This window comes from Manis javanica, chromosome 2 (assembly GCF_040802235.1).
Source record: "Manis javanica isolate MJ-LG chromosome 2, MJ_LKY, whole genome shotgun sequence".
Classification (NCBI taxonomy): domain Eukaryota; kingdom Metazoa; phylum Chordata; class Mammalia; order Pholidota; family Manidae; genus Manis; species Manis javanica.
In genome coordinates this window covers 165550884-165572862 of record NC_133157.1, presented here as the reverse complement: position 1 = coordinate 165572862, position 21979 = coordinate 165550884, and the positions used below count along the sequence as shown (strand labels likewise).

The 21979-nt window shown below is 30.7% G+C and overlaps 1 protein-coding gene across 2 annotated transcripts in view; it reads right to left on the bottom strand.

The window, feature by feature from the left end:
• ZC2HC1A (zinc finger C2HC-type containing 1A) overlaps positions 1 to 21979 on the bottom strand; it is a 52447-nt gene that overhangs the window by 10063 nt on the left and 20405 nt on the right. The window contains exons 5-8 of one of the 2 annotated variants that reach the window (XM_073229741.1): positions 19731 to 19879; positions 10783 to 10882; positions 10082 to 10181; positions 3012 to 3128 (exon numbers count right to left, since the gene is read on the bottom strand). In XM_073229741.1, the coding sequence (XP_073085842.1) occupies positions 3012 to 3128; positions 10082 to 10181; positions 10783 to 10882; positions 19731 to 19879 (466 nt within the window). The remainder of the gene's footprint in view (positions 1 to 3011; positions 3129 to 10081; positions 10182 to 10782; positions 10883 to 19730; positions 19880 to 21979) is intronic. The other variant, XM_073229742.1, reaches the window with a different exon arrangement.

Below are 21979 nucleotides of genomic sequence, written 5' to 3'. Positions count from 1 at the left end.
AATTCAAAAGATTAAAATCCAAGAAATTATTTTTAATCTGAAAACAGTAATTAAAAATAAGGATAAAGCAAAGTGTTTTGCATTTACTAACATTAGCCTGATGGTACATAAAATCAATTAAAGTATGTATATTCGCGATACATGAAATTTATAAGTTAATCATTCTGAAAGGCTTCAAGTTTTTGAAAGTTTATAGTTCCCTCAAAATACAGGTATGTTTTGTTAAATGCCGATGAACAACTGCTGACTAATATGTTAAGCATATGAGATGTGGTTTAAAAAAACAACACATTAGCTAACCACTTTAAGAACATAATATTCAATTTATGAAAGTTTGTTCTTGGAAACAGCAACTAAAAAAATGGGTCAATATAATTTTCCATTTAAAAATTAAATTTCACCAAGTATGGCCTGGGCTATCTGGTGTAAGCAGAGGAGGAATTGTGGCTGTTCATGAATTTGCTTTAGGAAACTTCAGGAATCAAAGAGAGATTAGAAGGCTATGGTGAAAATCCCAACTGCTATTGACCAACTCTGTGGTAGTAGCCAACCTGAGTCCAAACTGCCTCACTTATAAAATGTGACTATTATCACTTATATAAAGTTTTGAGATATAAATTGAAATTTATATAAACATTTATATAATGGTGCTTACTATATTTGGTGTAGTCACATTTCTAACTGCCTTCATATATAAAGTTCTATTTACTCTTCATAAGCGCAGTAGGTAGAATTAATAAGCCTATTTTACAAATGAGGCAACTGGGGTAAAGCACGGGTAAGTTATGTACCCAAGGTGACGCAGCCAGTATGTCGCAGAACCGGGGGTCATATGTTCAATAAGGGGTTAGTTTCCTCATCCCCTTTAGAGATTTAGTCATATCTTTTCATTTGAGATAAGCAATGTTGTATTATATGAATAAGCAGAGCACTTTTTACAATTTCTTAGGATCAAAAGTTCTCAAACTTTGGTTGAAATTCTTCCCTTCTACTATTTATAATGCAAAGTAGAGGAAGACAGACTCCTAAAATTTTAAACAGCTACTTACAAAATACACACAGGCAGGAACAACATCTACTATTTTTTAAATACTTCCTACCTGCCAAATGCGATGCTAGGTACTATACACACCTCATTTAGTTTAATCTTCACAAAAAGTTCAGAAGATATTATTTCCACTTTAAAATTGAAGAAATTCATATTCAGAGAGATTAAGTAAGTTACTACATGGCCAGAGTATTTTAACTTGATTTTAAGTGGGTCATATTACAAATGTTATGTTCAATATTCAATGTTGTCATTCAAAGACAGGCTGCTTTGAATAGTTACTTTAACTTATTTCTAAATTTCAACAAGTAATGAATCACCTTGGTGCATAGGTGGGTTGTCATGGACCTCTTCAAATGACCTTCTAATGGTCACCCCAAGTCCATTAATGAGGTGTATCCTACTCTACTTTATGGAGCCCCACTAGGGATGTTGCAGAACTGCTACAGTACCTTTTTAGGAATTCAATCACTAAAAAAAAAAAAAAAATTGCCAAAGAATGGCAATTTCTCCAGTGAGAGTTATAAGAGGAGTACAAAGGACAGGTTTTTGTTTTGCTTTAGAATGAAGTTTTGTTAGAAATTCTATCACCTTTAAATAATATATACATGTATATACATGTAATACACAGACAATACAAACACCCATGCATATATGCACACAACTTCACCACCATATCAATTAAGTTGTTTAAATAATTAGAAAATAATTTAAAATTAGAGGAAAATATAAGATTATTAACAATAGTCACCATTATTAAATGCCTATCATGTATTTAATGGTAACATCTTCTAAGAAGTGGAATCTGAATGTCAAGAACAACTCTTAAGAGACTGGGAAGAACTGTCCTGTTCAGTCCTTAAAGCACGTGGCCGGTCACATGGTCAACACTGTTTTTCTTTGCCAGAGTCAGAAAAGTCCATCCCTTATGTGTATCTGCAATCTGCCTGCTGTAGTTCAAGCAATAAATAAAAACGTTTTACTTTTGGAATTGCATTTAATCTACCTTACTGCTAGTCAGTATTTCTTTAAGATCTGTTCAGAGGATACAGACAGCAGCACTAGTACAAAGAAAAATGGCTCAGGGCACAAGTTCTTCCTTCTAGGATTTATCTCTTATTAAAAATGACACATGGCTTCTGCTAATATCTTACATACTTCTTCCATCTTTATTTTATTATATATCTAGTTAAATATATTATTACATTTTATACAGGGTAAGAGAATGTTATAATAGGCCTTGGTTTAAAAGTTAACTCAATCTGTCTAATAATCTATTTTTAACTTAAGTAATATATTGGCCCTAATTTCATCATTTTAAAATGAGAGAACTATGCTTGATATAGGGGTCCAAACGAGTGAACCTTGAAGACTTACATGGAAGAGTTCCAAGATGACTGCCACCACCACTCTCGCCTCTTCTCAGTTTGCAAGGCCAGTACAGAGAGTGGACTGACCAGTGTCACATCTTTCCCCTGTTATGTGGAATTTAAAACCATCTGACAAAAAGACTGAGGCTCCTGGATTGAATATTTTCTAAAATCTCTTTTCTTCTGCCTTTTTATAATAATTTATCTTCTGCTAAGGTAATCTAGCAGTATTATGTAATATATATGGCACAGTATTCCCTATAGTCTTCTTTTAAAAATCTGTTCCTCCTGACCACAACAAAAAAAAACCTTCATAAAAATAACAATTATTGAAGGTGACTGCTATTGCAACGCTCTAAAATTAAAACTTAATGGAACAAAATATATGCTCTACAAGAGTTTTATTTAAGACAATAGAAATGTTCACCAAAAAGCAAAGTTTTAACTCCTAGAAGATTACTTAGCACTTCTTGGCTTAAAAATGATTAAAATTAGATTTTTAAAGTAATGTACAAGTTTATAGTATTCTTTTATATAAAGCCTTTAAGGATATATCTGAAAAATATTAACCAAACTAAATTACAAATACTTACTTGTAAATGGGTAATAACTCATGTCTTTTGATGGCACTGTCTGATTTTGTATCACTGTCATACAACCTTTGCACATGTCTTCCAGTTCGAAGTGGAGGGCCTAACTTGTCCATCTTACTATTAAAATATATAAAGGTGTACCCATAAGGAGATTGCTACTATTTGTTTCTTTATATAAAATTTAAAAAAGACATTACTCTGAGTCATCAGAAATCTATGCCCAACCTCTTAATTACCTGGCTTCCAGGAGAAGGATTAATATCAAAAAAGAATCCTCAGATAATTTATATACTGTCAATATTAGATATGAAAACTCTGACTATGCCATCCTGCCAGTTTTGATGAACATCCAAATAAATGCTACATTTATACATAGCAGAGCAGTGGAATCAGTGAAGAAGCTTAAGAAGGACAACTAGTTCAAATAAAATTCATGAAGCTAGAAGTTAAGTGAAATAAAAGCTCTTATTCTGGTAAGACATATCTGATGCTTGTTCTTAATGGGGATCACAAAGAATATAATTTTCCCCCTTCTCTGACTTCATAGGACCTTTTTTTCCTTCTTCATTATTTTATGATTCCTCCTGCATTTTAAAATTCCAAATATCAAATCATATCTAATCTTTACTCCATCTGACTTTCTACAAATAATTACTCTTTCTGAAATTTATCCAGAGAAATGTAAAACATGATCCTACATGAAAAAACATGGATGGCAATTCTGAGAAATCACATGTAAAAATGATGAGTAGCCATGCCATGTGGAGCTTCCTATTGTTTTTAAACCAAAAGTATAAATTATCTTTGTAATAGGATAGGAGAAACTGCAGGTATATAGAGATTTCACTGTTTTATGTCAACTAAATAACCGAATCATATATACTTTGCCCAACCAATATCCATTCATAGTAGGGAGTAGGGAAAATTAATTGGAAAATTAGGAGAACCACCTTGAATGACTACTGAATAACATCACTGCTTTCTAACTTAAAGTATACTCCTTTTAAGGGATGCTTGTTTGCTCACTCAGTTTTCCACTTATCACTGACTCTATAAATACTGAGCACCTGCTATGTATGAGGCACTGTGTTATATTCTGGGGCTATCGTGGTAAATAAGACAGACCTGATGCTTGTTCTTAAGGTATTTAGTGTCTAAAATGAAATCTGTTCATTTCCATACATTTTAAGGGTCTTTAAGGCAGGACCCATTTTATCCACTTCTATGTTCTTTCAGAATCCTTTATCTAGCAGGTATTTTCTTGTAAAAATTGATATTAATTACTTCACAGAGGGGGGGGTGCTTATATGAGGTAATGTTTACATCACATTATTTAAACATTTTGAAGCTTTAAACAAAAACGCTTTCACTCAATACATAGATTGTACATAATTTCCAAAATGTTTGAGATTAAAGTTTGGTAGGTTTTATTTGTGAAAAATTACTGGAAATGTCACCCATATAGAATGTTAGTTAATAAATCAGATTTTTCTTTGAATTGCTTAACATTTATGAAAACATTATTGTTACAAACAGTGGCTACCTTACAAAGGTATCTGTGAATTTGGAATAAAGAATAAAAGATCTTGTTTTCTTTCTCAGAAAAAAAAAGTTACTGAAATTAAAATCAAGAAAATTTTAAACTACATTTTAAAATGCCTTCCTCTCGTGGTAAGAATGACTTAAATTTTACATATGATGCAAAAAAATTCAATTTGAGAAAGGAGATGTGTAAAATCTAATAAAAATCTAAAGGTAACTATCTAATGGGAATATTACATATTTTCCATATATGAGAACTGCCAGTACTTTCAGATTTTTAAAACCTAACTGAAAGGCCAGGTTCCAATGATTTATTTTATTGCACCATATATGTTGTAAAATTCAACTCAATTCATCTTTCTACCTCCCTATGTATTTGTGGTTTCAAATGTTCAATTCAAATGTTACTTTAACTTAATGTTAGTAAATGCTATCCTTAAGTTCGAATCATTTAAATTTATTTTCAAGTATAGTTTATTACTGTTATGCTATGTTGTTCCCAAGGTACAACTATATATAAACAAAATTTGTGAACCGCAATAATGTAATCAAGATTATATAATATATAAAAGTGTAATATATACACATTTATTTCATGTAATTTTTATAAATTAAATGTTTATGTGAATGTATTTATATACATTTATATATTTAAATATATTTCTATATACAAAATGATTATATAAACATTTTTAAATACCACACAATATTCAATGTTGGGATAATTAAATTTTAGAATTATTAATATATGAAAGACCTTTCACATATTTAAATCTGTCCCTAAACTAACCTAGATTGTAAGGTACAACAGACCACTTCCTATGTACATTCTTCATACTTATTTTGTTGAACATGAACGCTTCCTTGCTCACATCCCCTTTTCTATCAAATCCCTTCTTTTTTGTCTCTCAGAGTTCAGTAGCACTAAAGATAAATCAAAGCACAAAATAAAGGAATATTTGGAAAGAAACTAGATCTTTGCAAAAGCAGAGTGACATTTTCAAAAGGAATTTAAAGGCTTCAACCCAGATGGTTGCTCTTTGATGTTTCTTCTGTCTTTCTTGGTCATGCAAATCATTAATAACTGACTTAAGGAAGGGAATAAAATGAGTATAGGAACCAGGAAAACTCTCTCTACTACAGGATTTGCCCCTTGTGCCATAGTTCAAAAAGGTCACCTTCTTTAAAGTATCAATATTCCATATAGGCAGAAGCTAGTATTTTAAGATCTTGAAGATCTTAATCAAAGGTAGATTTCAATGATGTTTTAAATTTTACCATATATGAAATGGTATCAGAAATATGACTACATTACCCTGTGATCCCAGACAAAAATACATTACTTTTGTCAAGCTAACACACTTCTATAGGTGATAAACTATTCTATTTTGACCAAGACTTTTAAATTTATACTACCTATAGTTGCATATAACTACTATAATATGAATAGTATAACTAAAAAGGAATAGTACTTTGGCAGGCTTTCGCAATAGTAATAGCTAAATAGGAATTCACTGTAATAAATATTTGCAGAAATAGCAACCTATTTCTAATTCAAAATAAACTTTAACCTAGGTAAGGTCCTTGTATACTGTTGATACCATGAGAGTGAATTCATTAGGCAATAAACTACTTAGTCTTGTAAGACTGTAGCAAGGAATGTGGATATAATAAAAAGATGACTATGAAATAATATTGGGAAAAAATTTACCAGGTGGTATTTTATAACTTTGTAGATCTCCATAGTTATAATGTTATAAGGTATTCAAAGTTTTAAAATGTGTCATACTTCCACTTATGATCCTAAACTCATCAATCCTATACAGATAATTTAGTATCTCAATTCCATGGCAATGTTAGCTTCCCTAGTTGAATAGCCTCAATCATTGTTATCCACTAAGAAGCCAAACTTTGCAATTGTAGGTTGTTTCAGGCATTTCTAGATCAATAATAGAAGACAAAGAAACATAAAAATCTAAATAATGCTCCACACCAACTCAGTTCATACACATCAAAAGATTGGCTTATGAGAAAAGCCTGTTTGCCCTCATATAAAAATATACTTTAAAAACTAGACATTTATTTCTTACTTTTGCTAATATTATTAAGGGATGAGAAACCAAATTCAACCTTTTTATTCAGAAATACTCCTTACATGCATTATGTTGCTTTAGTTTTAACACATCTATTATAGCCTATCTCCAAAGTAAATGTCTGTTTTTCAGTAACTAAACAGAACTAAATCTGAAACTTGTTATTTTAGCTATTAAAAATTATCAGCTGAAATAACCACTTAAGCTGGTAATTAACCATTATAAAAACACAATTATCAAGGCATGACTATGTAAACTTAGTGATACAATCAAATGTGGCAATATTTACTTAAAGACTGTGTTTCATCATACTTCTAAATGTCCTAGGATTAAAAATAATCATCTTTTAGAAAAAGGGAAAATCCTTCCACTATGGTTATATTTTGCTTAAAAAAAATCCATTAAAACAGGTTGACTCATGAGTTGTTTAGAAGTTGATAAGCATACATATGAATATTTCCAAGTAAAATGATACATTTTTCTGTGATATGACTCAAATGTGCTAAATATTAGAGATCACTGGTATGCATAATTAAACTGACCACAAGAAGGTTATATACACCAAGCATTAAATAATCCCGAGTCACTGAAATGACACCATTTCACTAAATCTCAGAAGATGCTCAATTTCTTGAACACTATAACTCCCCAGATGTCTTAATTCCACCCTTCCTCAATCCTGAATTATATGTGTTAACAGAAATAATGGTTGCCATACAAACTGCAATTATCCCACAAATACCAGGACCATGATTCTATAATATGCCTCCAGGTTGACAAATGAGGGATTTAATCTATTAATTCATTATTTTTTTCATTTATTTACCAAAAACTTATTGTGTATATACCAGGCATTTTACTACATTTTGAAGTTACATCTGTGAGCAAGGCAGACACAGAGCTTTGCCATCACAGACCTTACCATCTAGCAAGAACAAAAGACAAACTATTACCTCAATAAATATAAAAAAAAGAAATGAACTTTGCTGCTAAACAGACAGCCATGAATGGTTCTATTTAATAGTGACTTAGTAATATTCTAGTTAATATAGTAATATATTGGCCAGAAGCAAACACTACTGCTCTCTTTCCAATAACTGAAAACATTCTTCTAACACATAAGGATAGTACATAAAATAGACAACTGGGATTTAAATAGTTGACAGTTTACTATGATGTGAACAACCAGAAATTTTAAATCTGCATTACAAGCAGAGTATAACTTATAAAATTACTTTGCTCAAAGTCTTTGAGTATTAGTATAATCCCTATTTTCTCCTAGGGATCATATGAATGGTCAGATTTTCTTAGATCTGTTGTCAGGGTCTAAGCAGAGCCACAGAATGTTATGCAAGTGTGACAGAGAAAAGAAATGCATCAAGTTACATAGCTACTTATCAACACAGTAGGATCAGGAGCCTGTTTTCTAATTCAGTCAGTGCCCCTTTCCATTACCAACCAGGTTTGTATGTCCTATGGATAGGAGAGGGTGTCAATACAACTTAATATTGCCAACTGATAATATCATGAGTATGACAGGAGAGGGGCTACAAAAAATCAGCTTTTAATGCATACTCAACTGTAAATTACTCAACTGTAAATTACTCTACAAACATGGAATTTAATTTAACATGGAAGGCAATTCTTTGTGATACAGTAAAAAGGCTTTGTAAACTTTGAACACATATTGCTATGTCTATACTTTAAATATCCAACGAGTCAAACTCAGTGGAGAAGCCAAAAAAAAAGAATTTTTTTTTTAGCAGAAGATGAGAACCTTTTACTTTTCAACCACCTGTTCTACTGGTAACCTATCTCTTTCTTAAGGATAGACTATCTCTTCTTTTTGAAAGCATAAGAAAAAGAAAAAACACTTAACTAATGAGATCTTGGTAGTTTATTTTTTTTCTTTTTCTACAATGAAAATTAAACTCCTTTTAGGCCCTGCATTTTCTATAAAGTCCAAATTAGGAAACAAATGGCAGTTACTTTCACTAGATAGATATCCTTGTATATATTTGCTACATAAAGACTGAAGTGATAAACTGTATCTGAAAATAATGTGTGCTATATTTCCTAAATAAACTTTTGTAGTATCTGAAAAGATACAGACATAAACACTCATTCTAATGATCATGTGACAACCCCTTAATTTTCTGATTATCAAAATGGAAGAGAAAGTTTATAGTGGATAGGGGAACTACTATTAAAAACTCTAGTGTTATAAACAAATTTTCCCACATTAATAAATAATTGTTGGAAGCTTAATTATGCTACTTTATTTAAAGCCATGTATATAAAACTGTAGAAAGATAAAAATTATTTTAAAAATATTAAATAAGAGAATCACCCACCATTAATATTTCAGCATATTGCTGTCCACACATTTTTATAGGTTTTTTCAAAGTATACATAGACATTATATTCTACATTTTTCTATTATAGCAGAATCATCTTTTTAAAATTTATATATTTTATGGTTGAATAATATCCCTTTGTAGATTTGCAAAATTTGCTATTCAAACAAAGCTAGATAGGCATTTAGGTGATTTTATTTTATTTTCTACATTATATAAAACTTATCAAAAGAAACCAGTTTAGAATGAAAAAGACTCCAATGTGTATACTGCTTCCAACTCTTAATAGCTATGTAACTTTGAGCAAATTACTTTGCTTCTCTCTTCTCTCATCCTACAGCAGTGGGTGTTTTTAATAAAAATATATGTAAAATATCTAGCACAGTGCCTGTTACATAATGCTTAATAAATTATTGCAATTAACAAAAATCTTCCATGTCTTTAGACTCCCAGAAGTAAAATTATTCCATTGAAAATATGATTTTTTAAAGGTATCATTGATATACAACTTATAAAGGTTTCACATGAGCAACACTGTGGTTACAACATTCACCCATATTATCAAGTCCTCCTGACACCCCACTGCAGTCACTGTCTATCAGCATAGTAAGATGCTATAGAGTCACTACTTGTCTTCTCTGTGCTGTACTGCCTTCCCTGTGACCTACCTATATTTTGTGTGCTAATCATAATGCCCCTTAATCCCCTTCTCCCTCCTCCCCACCCACCCTTCCAACCTCTTCCCTTTGGTAACCGCTAGTCCCTTCTTGGAGTCTGTGAGTCTGCTGCTGTTGAAAATACAAATGTTTTTAAGGTTCTTGATAAATACCACCAGATTTTTTTCCAAAATGGTTATAGTAATCTAGATCCTAAACAGCAATGTGTGTGCTCCCATCAGCAGTATGTAAGACAAATGCACTTAGAAGGAAAATGAAGGTCAATAAAAGGCCAATTATCTAAACAAAATAAAAACCTTAGTATCACACACACACACATATATATATATGTATCACATATAAATATAAATATAAATATAAATATATATATCACTAATAAATTAAATTTAATGTAGACTTACCCTATGTAAGGAGCTGCAATCCCTTTATGGGAGGGAGATAAAGTCTGAAGTTTGTTTCCCAAAGAGCTGCCAACTGAAGACACTTTACCCGAAGGCACACCTTATAATAAAAAAGGTATTAGTATTAGCGACAGACACTCTGAAAAAGAAAAATCACATAAAACAGAGCACCTGACAAGGAAAACAATGCTTTAATGGCAATAAATCTTTGTGGTAATAAATAAAGTTACCAACTAAGAACATTTTTTACAACATGAAACTGCCAGGGAAGAACATACAGCGTACTTAATTTCTTTTTGCAATTTACATACAAATAAATATACACTTCAATAGTTAGTATCTTATCAACCATTAAACATTTGTCTATTAAGGACAACTGTCAAGTGCAGAGAGAGATAGGTATAAATGACAGAAAAATACTGTGATTAAAGATCAAGAAAATAACTTGGTTGACTATTCTGAACAGGTAATATATCAATAAAACATCAAGGATAAACATTTAAGCTGAAAAAAGGACTATAAAATATCTAAGTAGAAGCTATTGGAAGTTATTTTTACCCAGGAATAATTACTTATTCTCCACTTCTCTTCCTAATTATGAATCTATTGTAATAATACAGAACAGAAAAGAATCTTCATTTCCTTCTCTACCAACAGTGCTTAAAAAAAGAAAGGTCAAGTTATTTTATGGATCTCATTACCTATAACAGTTTTGCTAGTGCCACTTGGTTGTGGTAATCGTGAAGATCCTGATGGTGTAGTTCCAGGAGAATTTGATTTTTTAAGCGCAGGTGGCTTATACTGAAAAAGTGAAAAAGTATTTTATCAACATCACATTTGATTATGGATTGTAAACTATATTTCAAAAGCTCACATTCCTTAAATGAGGGATTTTTTATTAGCTACTGAATTACCCAAATTGAGAAAGTATAGGTTAAAATTTATCACCTCAGAGAGGTTTCCCAAAATATGTTCCCTCTTAAAACTGCTGTACTAAAAGTTTGGCTCACTGTATGTTCCACTGCTAAAATAAACTAAGAGCAATTTTTCCCAGTTCACAGGGGGAAGAAAAAGGTCAAATGGAAAATATTTATTCAATGTTAAGATCTTAAATCCAAAACAAGTATTAAAAGAAAAACTTAGAAACCCCCAATGATACTCAAGGTGGTGTGGCTTTAATAGGTCAAGATTTTTACATGCTCCTGGGTGCGGTTTTATATTTTATATATATAACACAGCCATATTTCCTACTGATAAAACCTCAGAAGATTATATATCCATCTGAGCAAGTTTTATGGATTTCCCAAATGTGAAGAGAAAGAGCCAATCTTGGCCACTATCCTCACCAGACCATGTTAGATGAAGGAATCTGGGTTGAGAAAAAACAGGATACTTTAGCTTAATTTTTTCCTACTCTCTAGAGGGTTGCCACCATTAATTTAATTTTACTGTCTTTTATTTGAGCCAATTTTGCTCTGTGCTGATATGAAAGTATCTTATCAATCACTTGTTCCAATCTAAAGAAGTGAACTTGCCCAGGATTACACCCCAACTTCATGGAACAGAAATTAAGACTCATGCCTGGCACTCCTTCAACTACATGTTGATTACTGTTCTTGCATGTGTACTTGTGATTAACCTATGCACTACTTAGATTGCTTGAAACTTTATGTGAAAAACTGGCTTTAAACCTAATTTTCATAAAGTAAATCATACTTTATAATCAATAATCAGTATAAATTTAAGATGTATGACACTAAGATTTGCTGGATAAACACAAATTTTAAAATAAAAAATTATAACACTTCAAAATTCAGTATGTTATCTTTTAAGAAAATGAATCTTGACATAAGGCCCCCCTCCTCCCCTCCCCACACTTTTGGCACAATTATGGCAGAAACTCCAACTAGAACCTTCAGTATCTGTCTGTCAAATGAACAAGTGACTAGAAGATGACTTTGAAGATGAGCCATATAGTGATACTGCTTCTTTGAAAACTTAAGAGGTGTTTCTGGTTTAAAAGACATTAGGAAAGAATTTAAAACTGGTAAGAATAAGGAAAAAAAAACCTAACAAAGATTTGTCAAAATATCACAGGCATGTTGTATATTAAAAATAGGTTCAATAAAACTGGCTCAAGAAACAGGATTGGTAAGCCACTCATACTGTACTAACTGGTAAAAAAGGGCAAAATTATTAGCATAAACAAAGAATACTGGCATAGCATATGACATCTTATGAGGTTAAGTCTTTAGGCCAGGCACAGACAGGAAGGGCCCAGGTAGCATTATATACTGGAGACTAAAGAATTTTATGTATATATTAGAAATTATTAGTGTTAATGTTAATGGCTTACAAATAGAAGAAAGCAAAATATTCTTTTCAAAAGTGCTTTGCTTTTTTCCCTTCTGTACTAGGTCTTCCACTGTTTTACTCAGTGGTAAGCTTTTCTGAGCTATCAGAACCTAGCTAAGCCTTTTCTATCTCCTGTGATATTTCCTATTACTTTCAACCCAATCTAGTCAGGTTAGTTTCGTTACAGAATCCTCATACTACACTGAATGCCTCATTTAAAATATATTCACCTCCCTCTCAGTAACTTGCTATTCCCCTGATCTGTCTTTACTGAGCTGTATTTTATCTATTCTACAACATATGGCTGAATTCTACAAGTATTATAAAGACTTTCAGGATGACTCCAGTTATAAATAATTTTGTATAAATCCATTTTAATGATCAGAACAAATCTTTCTTATAGTTACATTCAATATATATTTCTTTCATTCATTGAATGTGTTTGTTAGATGCTTACTATTTCCTGTTTTTATATAGATCACAAATCTAATAAATTTCCTTAGTAAAATATTTATATTTATAAAGAGTTTTTACTGAAATTGGAAAAAGTTTAAAGAACATGGAGGACGTTCATTTCTGATAAAATGGTAGACGGCATTCTTTGGACCAAACATTTAACTAGAAAGTAAAAATGCTCAACAAAGCACTGAAAATCACTTGGAAAGCATTGAATGCCTGCCAAGCCAACACCATACAGGATTGCAACAATAGTTTGGCAATCACATGGATTTGCTGTATAAATTTCATTACTAGGTGGTCAAACAAACAAAAGCCAAGCATTTAAAGTGCTTCCAGACTGGTAGACTCGTAGATACCTACAATAAACAAGTACAAATCTCCTAAAGAAGGCACTTCTCATGAATAATCCTCATGAATAACCTTAAACTTAAAGACAATAATGGTCAACAATAATTATGGATGTTAACTATACAAGGAACCATGGATGAGAAAAAAATGGCAAGGATATATCCATAAAGGTCACATGGTAGTATAATTATCAGATACATAAAATAAAACAATTAGGCTTACTGCATTTAAAGGACTAAAAGACATATCTGAAAATATCAACAGGGAATTGGAACCTATACAAAAAAAAATTAGGAAATTAGAAAAATAGCCAATTTCAATAAATTAAAAACATATTAACAGATTACAAACTCAATGGTGGAGGAGTGAAGCAGCTGTATAACCCACCTATAGGTAACAATTGAAACAAGATGATTAAAAATATATGTATTTTAAGAGAACAGAAACCATCCAAAATGCAGTTCTGGAAAATTGCAAACTGTGTACTCTGGGTTTAAATGCAGGAAAGGGAAGGGAAAAGGGAAGAAGAGGGAGGTAAGGAAAAGAAAATGAAAACAAGAGAGTATGACCCACATTCAGCAAAAATAGATAACAGAAACTGGGGATACCAGGTGGGTTAGATTTAGTAGTTAAGGATTTATAATAAAAATGGGAAATATAATAATAGTAAATGAACAGATACGGAATCTCAACAGAGAAATGAGGTAAATATATAGGCATTTTTTCAGATAATGCAAAACAGAATTCATTGCCAACAGATCTGTACTATTAGGCTAGAGAAAAGTTCTTCAGACTGAAGGGAAATGACAAAATATGGCAACTGAAATTTATAAGAAGAATGAGGAGATCTGGAAATGATATGTAAATAAATATAAAATACAAAGTTTACATATGTATATATATATATGTACAAATGTTTATTTTCTTCTCATTTCTTTAAAAGACAAAGAATTTTAAAGCAGTAAGTGTAACACTATAACAATACACATCAAGAGTATTGATGGTTTATAATGTTTATAGATTTACATACATATAACAATAGCACTAAGATTGGTGATAGGTATTATGGACATATTCATAGATTGGGATAAATTAAAGATGCACTTTATTATTTCTAAAGTAACCATTTTTTAAAAATACAAAGACTTATAGCTAGAAAGCTGATAGAGAAAATAAAATGTCTTCTATTAAGACAAAAGAGGAAAGGAAGTACCAGAAGAATAAAAAAAGGACCAAAACTGAAAACAGCAACATAGTAGAGCTAAACACAATAATTATATTAAGTAAAAATCATGAACACTTCATCCAAGAGGTTGAGGTTGTAAGACTGGATTAAAAACAAAGAAGAAACAATTATAGCCTGTCATCAGGAGATGGAAAAACAAAAATTCAAGTTATAGAAAGGAAATTAGCACAATTAAGCTGAAATGGCTACATATTATCAGATGAAATACAGTTCAACAGGAGGAATGTTGCCATAGACAAAAAAGGGGTACTCCATGTGATAAAGTGATCAATAAATGGGGAAGATACAATAAATTATAAATATACATACAGTTAGTAAGAGAAATTTAAAATACTTGCAGGAAAATTTTGATGGCCAAAATTAATGAGTTAGAGAAAAAGCTGCAATCATAGATGAAGAATTTAATACATATTCTTCAGTAATTTTTGAAACATCCAAACAGAAAGACAGTAAGAACATAGAAGATCTGAATGACACTCCAGTCACCTTAACCTCACATTTATAAAACCCAACTGCAGAATATGCCTTTTTTTTTTCATATGCCATGGAACATTCACCAAAAATGGCCACATGCCAGCAATAAAATCTGAAAAAAGATGAAAATCTTATCAAGTACTTTCTCAGACCATAACAGAATTAAAGAATAACAATAAAACATCTAGAAAAGCTCCAAGTATCTGGAGGTAAATGAGTCACATTTGAATAAACTCTAAGTAAAAGAAGAAATCACAAATTAGAAAATATTTGGATCTGAATTATAGTAATAATAAACATTTTAAGATTTTTGAGATGCAGTTAGAGCACTGCTAGAGAAATGAAACCAAAAACTCTTTCTTTGAAAAGATGTCATAAAATTGACAGACCATTAGCTAGAATGATCAAGTTAAAAAAAAAAAACTGATCAGGGAGGGGGAGAAAAAGAGAATATAAAATACCAGTATTAGGAATGAAAAGAGGGTATTACTACAAATTCTACAGGCAGTAAAAGGTTAATACCATTAGATCAATAAATCCTATCACACACAGACAAATTACTTGAAAGATGCAAACTGCAAAAACTGCTACCACAGATAAATGAAAATCTGAACAGCTTTGTATCTATTCAAGAAAATGATGTAGGAATTGAAAACCCACGCTTGATGGGTTCAGTGGTATACTTTAGCTAATATATACAAAAGGAAATTATACTAATACTATAAAATTGTACAAAATAATTTACAAAAACTCCATCAGAAAATGGAGGAGGAAAAATTGTAAATCCATTATGAAGTCAGTATTACCATGATGTCGAGACTAACCAAAAATATCAGAGTACTACAACAGTCTCTCTCATGCACATAGATGGAATTAACAAAATTTTGGTATATCAAATTCAGTAATATATAAAAAGGCAATAATTCATAATTAAATGGAATTTATCCATAGAAGCAAAAATGGGTTTGGTATTGATATGAAAATCAGTAAATGTAATACATATTAACAGAGTAAGATAAAACTGTTATTTCAAAAAGATAAAGAGCATTTAACAAAATTCAAAACCCTTTCTTGATTAAAGAAAAAAAAGCCCCCAGTGAAGAGAACTTTCTAAGTCTGACACAGGGCACAGATGAAAATCCACAGCACCATCATACTCAGTGGCGGTGAAAAACTGAATGCTTTTCACCTAAGCAGGAATAAGGCAAGGATGTCTACTCTCATCACTTCTACTCAACACTGAACTAAAATTTCTTGCCAGTGCAATAAATTATAAAAAAGAAAGAAAAAGCACACAGATGGGAGAGAAGGTATTGAAACTGTCCTATTTACAGGTGACATGATTGTGTACATAGAAAAATCATAAGAAATCTACAAGAAAGCTATTGTAATGATGTGTATACTTTAAAGAGGCGTAATTTATTGTACCTAAACTGTAATTAAAAAGTTGATTTAAAACTCAAATACAAGTTTACAAGTACACTGGAAATAGCTGAAGAAAGAATTAGTGAGTGGGAGTTACATATCTGAAGCATAATGCAGAAAGAAGCACAGAGAGAACCAACTAAAGAAATTAAGAAACTTTCTAAATAAAGAAAAGTGTTCTGAGATGATAAAATTAAAATTCACAACAATAGTCTATGCATCAGGAAGAGGTTAATATTCATACCTTCTCTGGTATGACATTAAAGACAACAGATTAACTTTAAACTTGGACTAAATTTGAACTTGGATAAGTAAGTGTGCATGTTTTAATTTCTAGGAAAAAAATTCCAATAATATGTGAAGAGGGGAAAAGAATAAAAACATTTGATATCTTGATCTGGGTGATAGTTACATGAATGTATACACAAGTCCAAATTTATCAAACTATACATTAAGATTTCTGCATTTTATTGTATATACCTCAATATAATTTTTTAATTAAAAAGAATCACCAAAAAATAAAAATAAAACATCCCCCAAAATAAAGTGGGAAATATGAAAAAGCACAAGAATAGAAACATAAAAAAACAATTTGTACAATAGTAAAGGGAAAAACCAAAATCAATAAGCATTTTAAAAATGGACCATAAGCTGAGCCACCACACAAGTTTCAACACATTTGAAAAGTCTAAAATCATAGTCTCTGACTGCAAAGCCATCAAGCTAGTAAGCAATAAAAATGTAAATTAGAAATATCTACAGATGAATTATTAAAAAAAAGAATTTAACAAGTTGGCTGGGTACAAAAATCAATACTGAGCTCAACTGTAGTTTTATAAGCTAGTAACACTTTTAAAATGAAATAAAGGTTTACATTTATAATAGCATAAAAATATGAAGTATTTAAGGATAAATCGAATAAAAGATGTGAAGAATTTCTACTTAGAAAATTACAAAAATCATCAAAACTTACCAAAAATATTAAAAACCTAATAAATGTAGGAACATACTATGTTCAGTATTAGTTTCCAAAGAAATGCAAATAAAAACCACAAATGATACACTATTATACATTGACAATGGCTAAAATTAGGAAGATTGATTGATAGTATCAAGAGTGGGAAAACCTAATACAATAAGGATGTCAACTCAATACCAATTGATTCAGTGCAATTCTACACAAAAATTAATAAGTTAAAATAACCTTAAAAATAGGAGGTAGGAGAACTAGTATAATCAGATATTGAAATTTATAAAGCTATAGTAAATAAGAAGGCAAAAACTCATTTATAAATATGTAAAATCAGGTTAGTGACTACTTCATAGGGTAGAAGGCAAAGAGGGAGAACATTACATTCTGGGAGTGAAAGTGCAATGAAGGCTATTCTGACACTGATAATACTCTATTTCTTAACCTTCTTATGGCTATGCATGTGTATGTTTTACATTTTTTTTCTATGTATATAATTTACAAGAAAATATTTGGGAAAAATTATGAAAAAAGAGTCAGAATAAAAGTATAAAATAAGAGGCTGAATAATATTTAAAATACTGTCTATAGTGATGACTTTAAAAAATGTTTTTCAGATTTTCCATAGAAAATAGGAATGCCTTTAATAATCAGAAAAACGTTTGTTAGAAATTGAACATCATCTTTCCAGACTTAAAACCACATTATTTTAGAATAAATAGGATGATAATCGGAATACTGAAAATTCCTAAACCATAAAATACGTACATTGTCTTAAGCTCATTTAAGAAACTAAACTTAGCTAAAAGTGATGAAAGAGTACTTGAGGACCTAAGTTACAAATGGACTCTTTCAGTATTATCTGTTCTTTGAAAATATCAGATGTTTTAATTTAGTACATATTTGGTTTGCTTTTCTGGCATGGCATGGGTCTACTTTAACTCAACCATGCCTGAATTTGAAAAAAATCTTAATGAAAAATAACAAAAATTTATCTAAATGATCTTATTTGTACCTATAGGAAATAGATCTTCATTATATTTATATATTATTTTGATCAGAGCAGGGTCAAAAAGTGGACTTTAATCAGGCCAAGTTACAGTTGCTAAATATGATAAGGATGTATTTAAGCATCATGAGAAAAAGTACTCTATTTAGTTTACTATTACAGACCCAGTACTTGGTGCAGTGTGTAGTTCAAAAAGGACACTCAAATTTTTTTGATGAACAGAAATGAGAAAATATGGGATTAGGCTGAAATAAATATATATGACTATGCATGGAATCAGAACTGATACAATTTAGTGTGTTAGCTATCAACTACCTGGATTTTTTATTTGCCAATCTTTTGGCACCAGCTTGTTGAAATATTTACATTCTATTGTATTTCCTTCGTTCTATTGACTATTCTTAAAATAAAAATCATATTAACATGTCTGTTTTAAGTAAAAGATATGCTTTGACAACTGTTTGGAAATTCTTCAGAACGATTTCTTCACTGTTCTTTCCAAACAATGATGATGATAATAATGATATACTCTATTTCCAATACTATTGACAAAAATTCATTAGAGGCTTATCATTACCTTAAGGAGACCCCAATTGTAATGGAGTCTTTTAACCCAACATTTTATTCATAAGTAACAAGAGAAATGGATTATTCACTGACTGCTAGATTTACAGTATTAAAAATAATTGTTTACAAATAGAAGACTTGTGAAAAATGAAATTTGCTTAAATATGACATTATTAAAGTTTTTGTATAATGGTATATTTAAAAACTATAGTAAAAATTAATTTCATGTAACAAAATCCTCATATGGTTTATGGTTCTCTAAGTACTATCTCATATCATTTCATTTGCTTCTCAAAATAATCATGTAGATTATCACTTCACAGATGAATAAATAAAAGCTTACATACATAAAATGTTATTTGTCTAAAAGTTCAAAAGTAGCAGTTTGGACTTGACTCCAGGCTTCCATTCCATCATGTATATTACTAATATATAACATGGAAACATTCAGTACTTACTTGATTTTCAAACACGGATTTGTATTTGTCATTTTCTTATTCTTCTAACCCTTCTGATTTCCCCTGAATATGCTTCACTTACTTTTAACTAAATTTCTTATTTTTTTCCTAACACCTTTAAAAATTCTGTATACTTTCAAGTCTCTACTAACTCAAATCCATTCCAAATTAATAATTTTAATTGTCTGTTCTCAATTTCTAACTATATCTCTGAACAGTAATATATAAATTGAATCAGGTGAGAAAACTCTACATGTTCTGTAAAGCATAATCCCAAAACTGTGAAATTGAGTAATTTTCTCATTTATTTGGAGAAATGATTAAGTTGAGCATTTCACCTGTGTTCGAGATGTTGCTTTTCCTTTGCTCTCAGTAGAAAATTTGCCTTTATTACTAATACGTGCTGCTTGTTCTTTACAGAAATTTATATGTCTATCAGCTGCATTTTCATTAAATCTCCTCTGGCAATATGGACACTGAATATAATCTAAAACAGAAAAAAAAACAGATTAATAATACCTGAAATAAAACAAAAAATTGTGCTTATGAACAGTAATTCAAGACACATAACATAAGTAATAACATCGGACAAACAAAAACGCTCATTTCCTTATAACCACCCAACCAGACTTATCTAAACTTAGTAAAGATGTTAAAGAAAAAAGTCTGGTAGTATATGATAAATTCCTATTTTCTCCCAGCTCAGAATCAAGTTTGAGGGAAAAAGAACCCAAAATACAAATCTTTAGGCACAAAAGAATGAGTAAGTAGAAGAAAAATGTTATTTCTTTTCTGTCTCTATAATACCATGTGGTTTCATCATATACAGCATTTTTTATACACTAGACTAGGTTAAGCAGTAATAACACATTACATTAAAAATACATTTTAAAGTTTGGACTCATCTGTTAAAATATTTTATTTCAATTAGAGAAAAACTGTCAAGAAATAGTTTAACTGACTTGATACAATTTTCTTAGAGGTCTCAACAGATGGAAGAAGTGATAAAAATATATCTCATTAACATAATTCAAATTTAAGAAACAGCAAATGTTTCTAAGATAAAATATACTCCAAAAATGCAATGTATACTGCAAATTAAATTTCTTCTAAAATTATATCTCAAGACTAACCTAGACAGAACCAAATTTTGTAGCATTATGGAAGATCTCAACTCTATGAGATGCCAAGACACAAAAACAGAAATTTGGCACTGTCAAAACAATCAATTTATTTCAACGGTTTACTTTTTGAGAGAGAGTTTGTTCTTGAGAATTTACATTCATTTGAAGCTCAGAAATTTGTTCTGCTAACTAGTGGAGTAGGTCTAAAATCACTAATAAAGAAGTTGTTTTGTCAAGACTAAAGAGATTAAAAAATTTCTAAAACCCAAATTATCCTGAAGAACTGGCACTCTGACTTACGTAAACATGAGAAATAGAGCTATGTTCAGTAAGATGCAATATACAAATACCTGCAACGCAGATAGAAAATTCAACTTCATGGGGAAAATTATGCTAGAATTAGAAGCGACCCAAACCCAGATACAACATCCCAGAAATACTCATAGAATTATATAAGTTAGTAATATTTGAAGAGGGGTTAGCAAACTTGGGGCTCTTGGCCAAATCCAGTCTGCCTGCTGCTTGTTTTTATAAATTAAGTATTATAAATAAGTTTTATCAAGCCACACTCATTCTTTTACATATTGTCTGTGGCTGATTTCTTGCAATAGTGGCAGAGCTGAGTAGTTGCAACAAGGACCTAATGGTTGCAAAGCCTAAGATATTCACTATCTGGTCTTTTGTAGAAACCTCTATCAACCTCTCCTCTATAATAAAAGGTTAAAAATGATCATACTCATATTTTGTAAATAACCTTTTCTTTACTAAGAAATAAATCCCCACCTAGAATACTAACACAATTTCAATGCAGCTATCTTGTTATATACATAACTACCTCTTTAGGCTACTCTTCTAACCAATCTCAAAATGTCAACTGTGCTATTTCAAATATTTCAGTATCTTAATATTTCATATGGGTTTGCCAGCAGCTTGCCTTGCTTTTGGTAACAATAAACAAGCAACTTTACTCCCCACACAGGAAGATACATAGAATTATATGGATTTAGTGCATAATTTATGTCTGTCTGTCTATATGGTGGTTTCCCCACATTAATTGTATATTTTAGAAGCAATATTACAACTTTCTTTCCTTTGCAGATGAGAAGATATCAAAGAACTAGACAACCTAACTATCTGAATTTTACTGAACAATACATTTCAATCAACAGGGCACATGATTAAAATATTTTCTATAATACTAAGATTTAATAGTTACTATAGTAGTTTTTAAGATATCATAATGCTTATATTTAAGTATTGATAAAAAGATAATGCATCTCTATGTTCAACACTGTTGTGTCATTGTAAGCCTAAATGCCTAGATTATCACCATCATTTTATGGGAAAAATTAAAGCTTATGCTTCATTAGGTTCCATTATGCTAAATTAACTTTAAATACAAAATTTATAAAAATTCTATGAATGTTTTCTTCCCACACGAACATTTCTGTCAACACTATTCC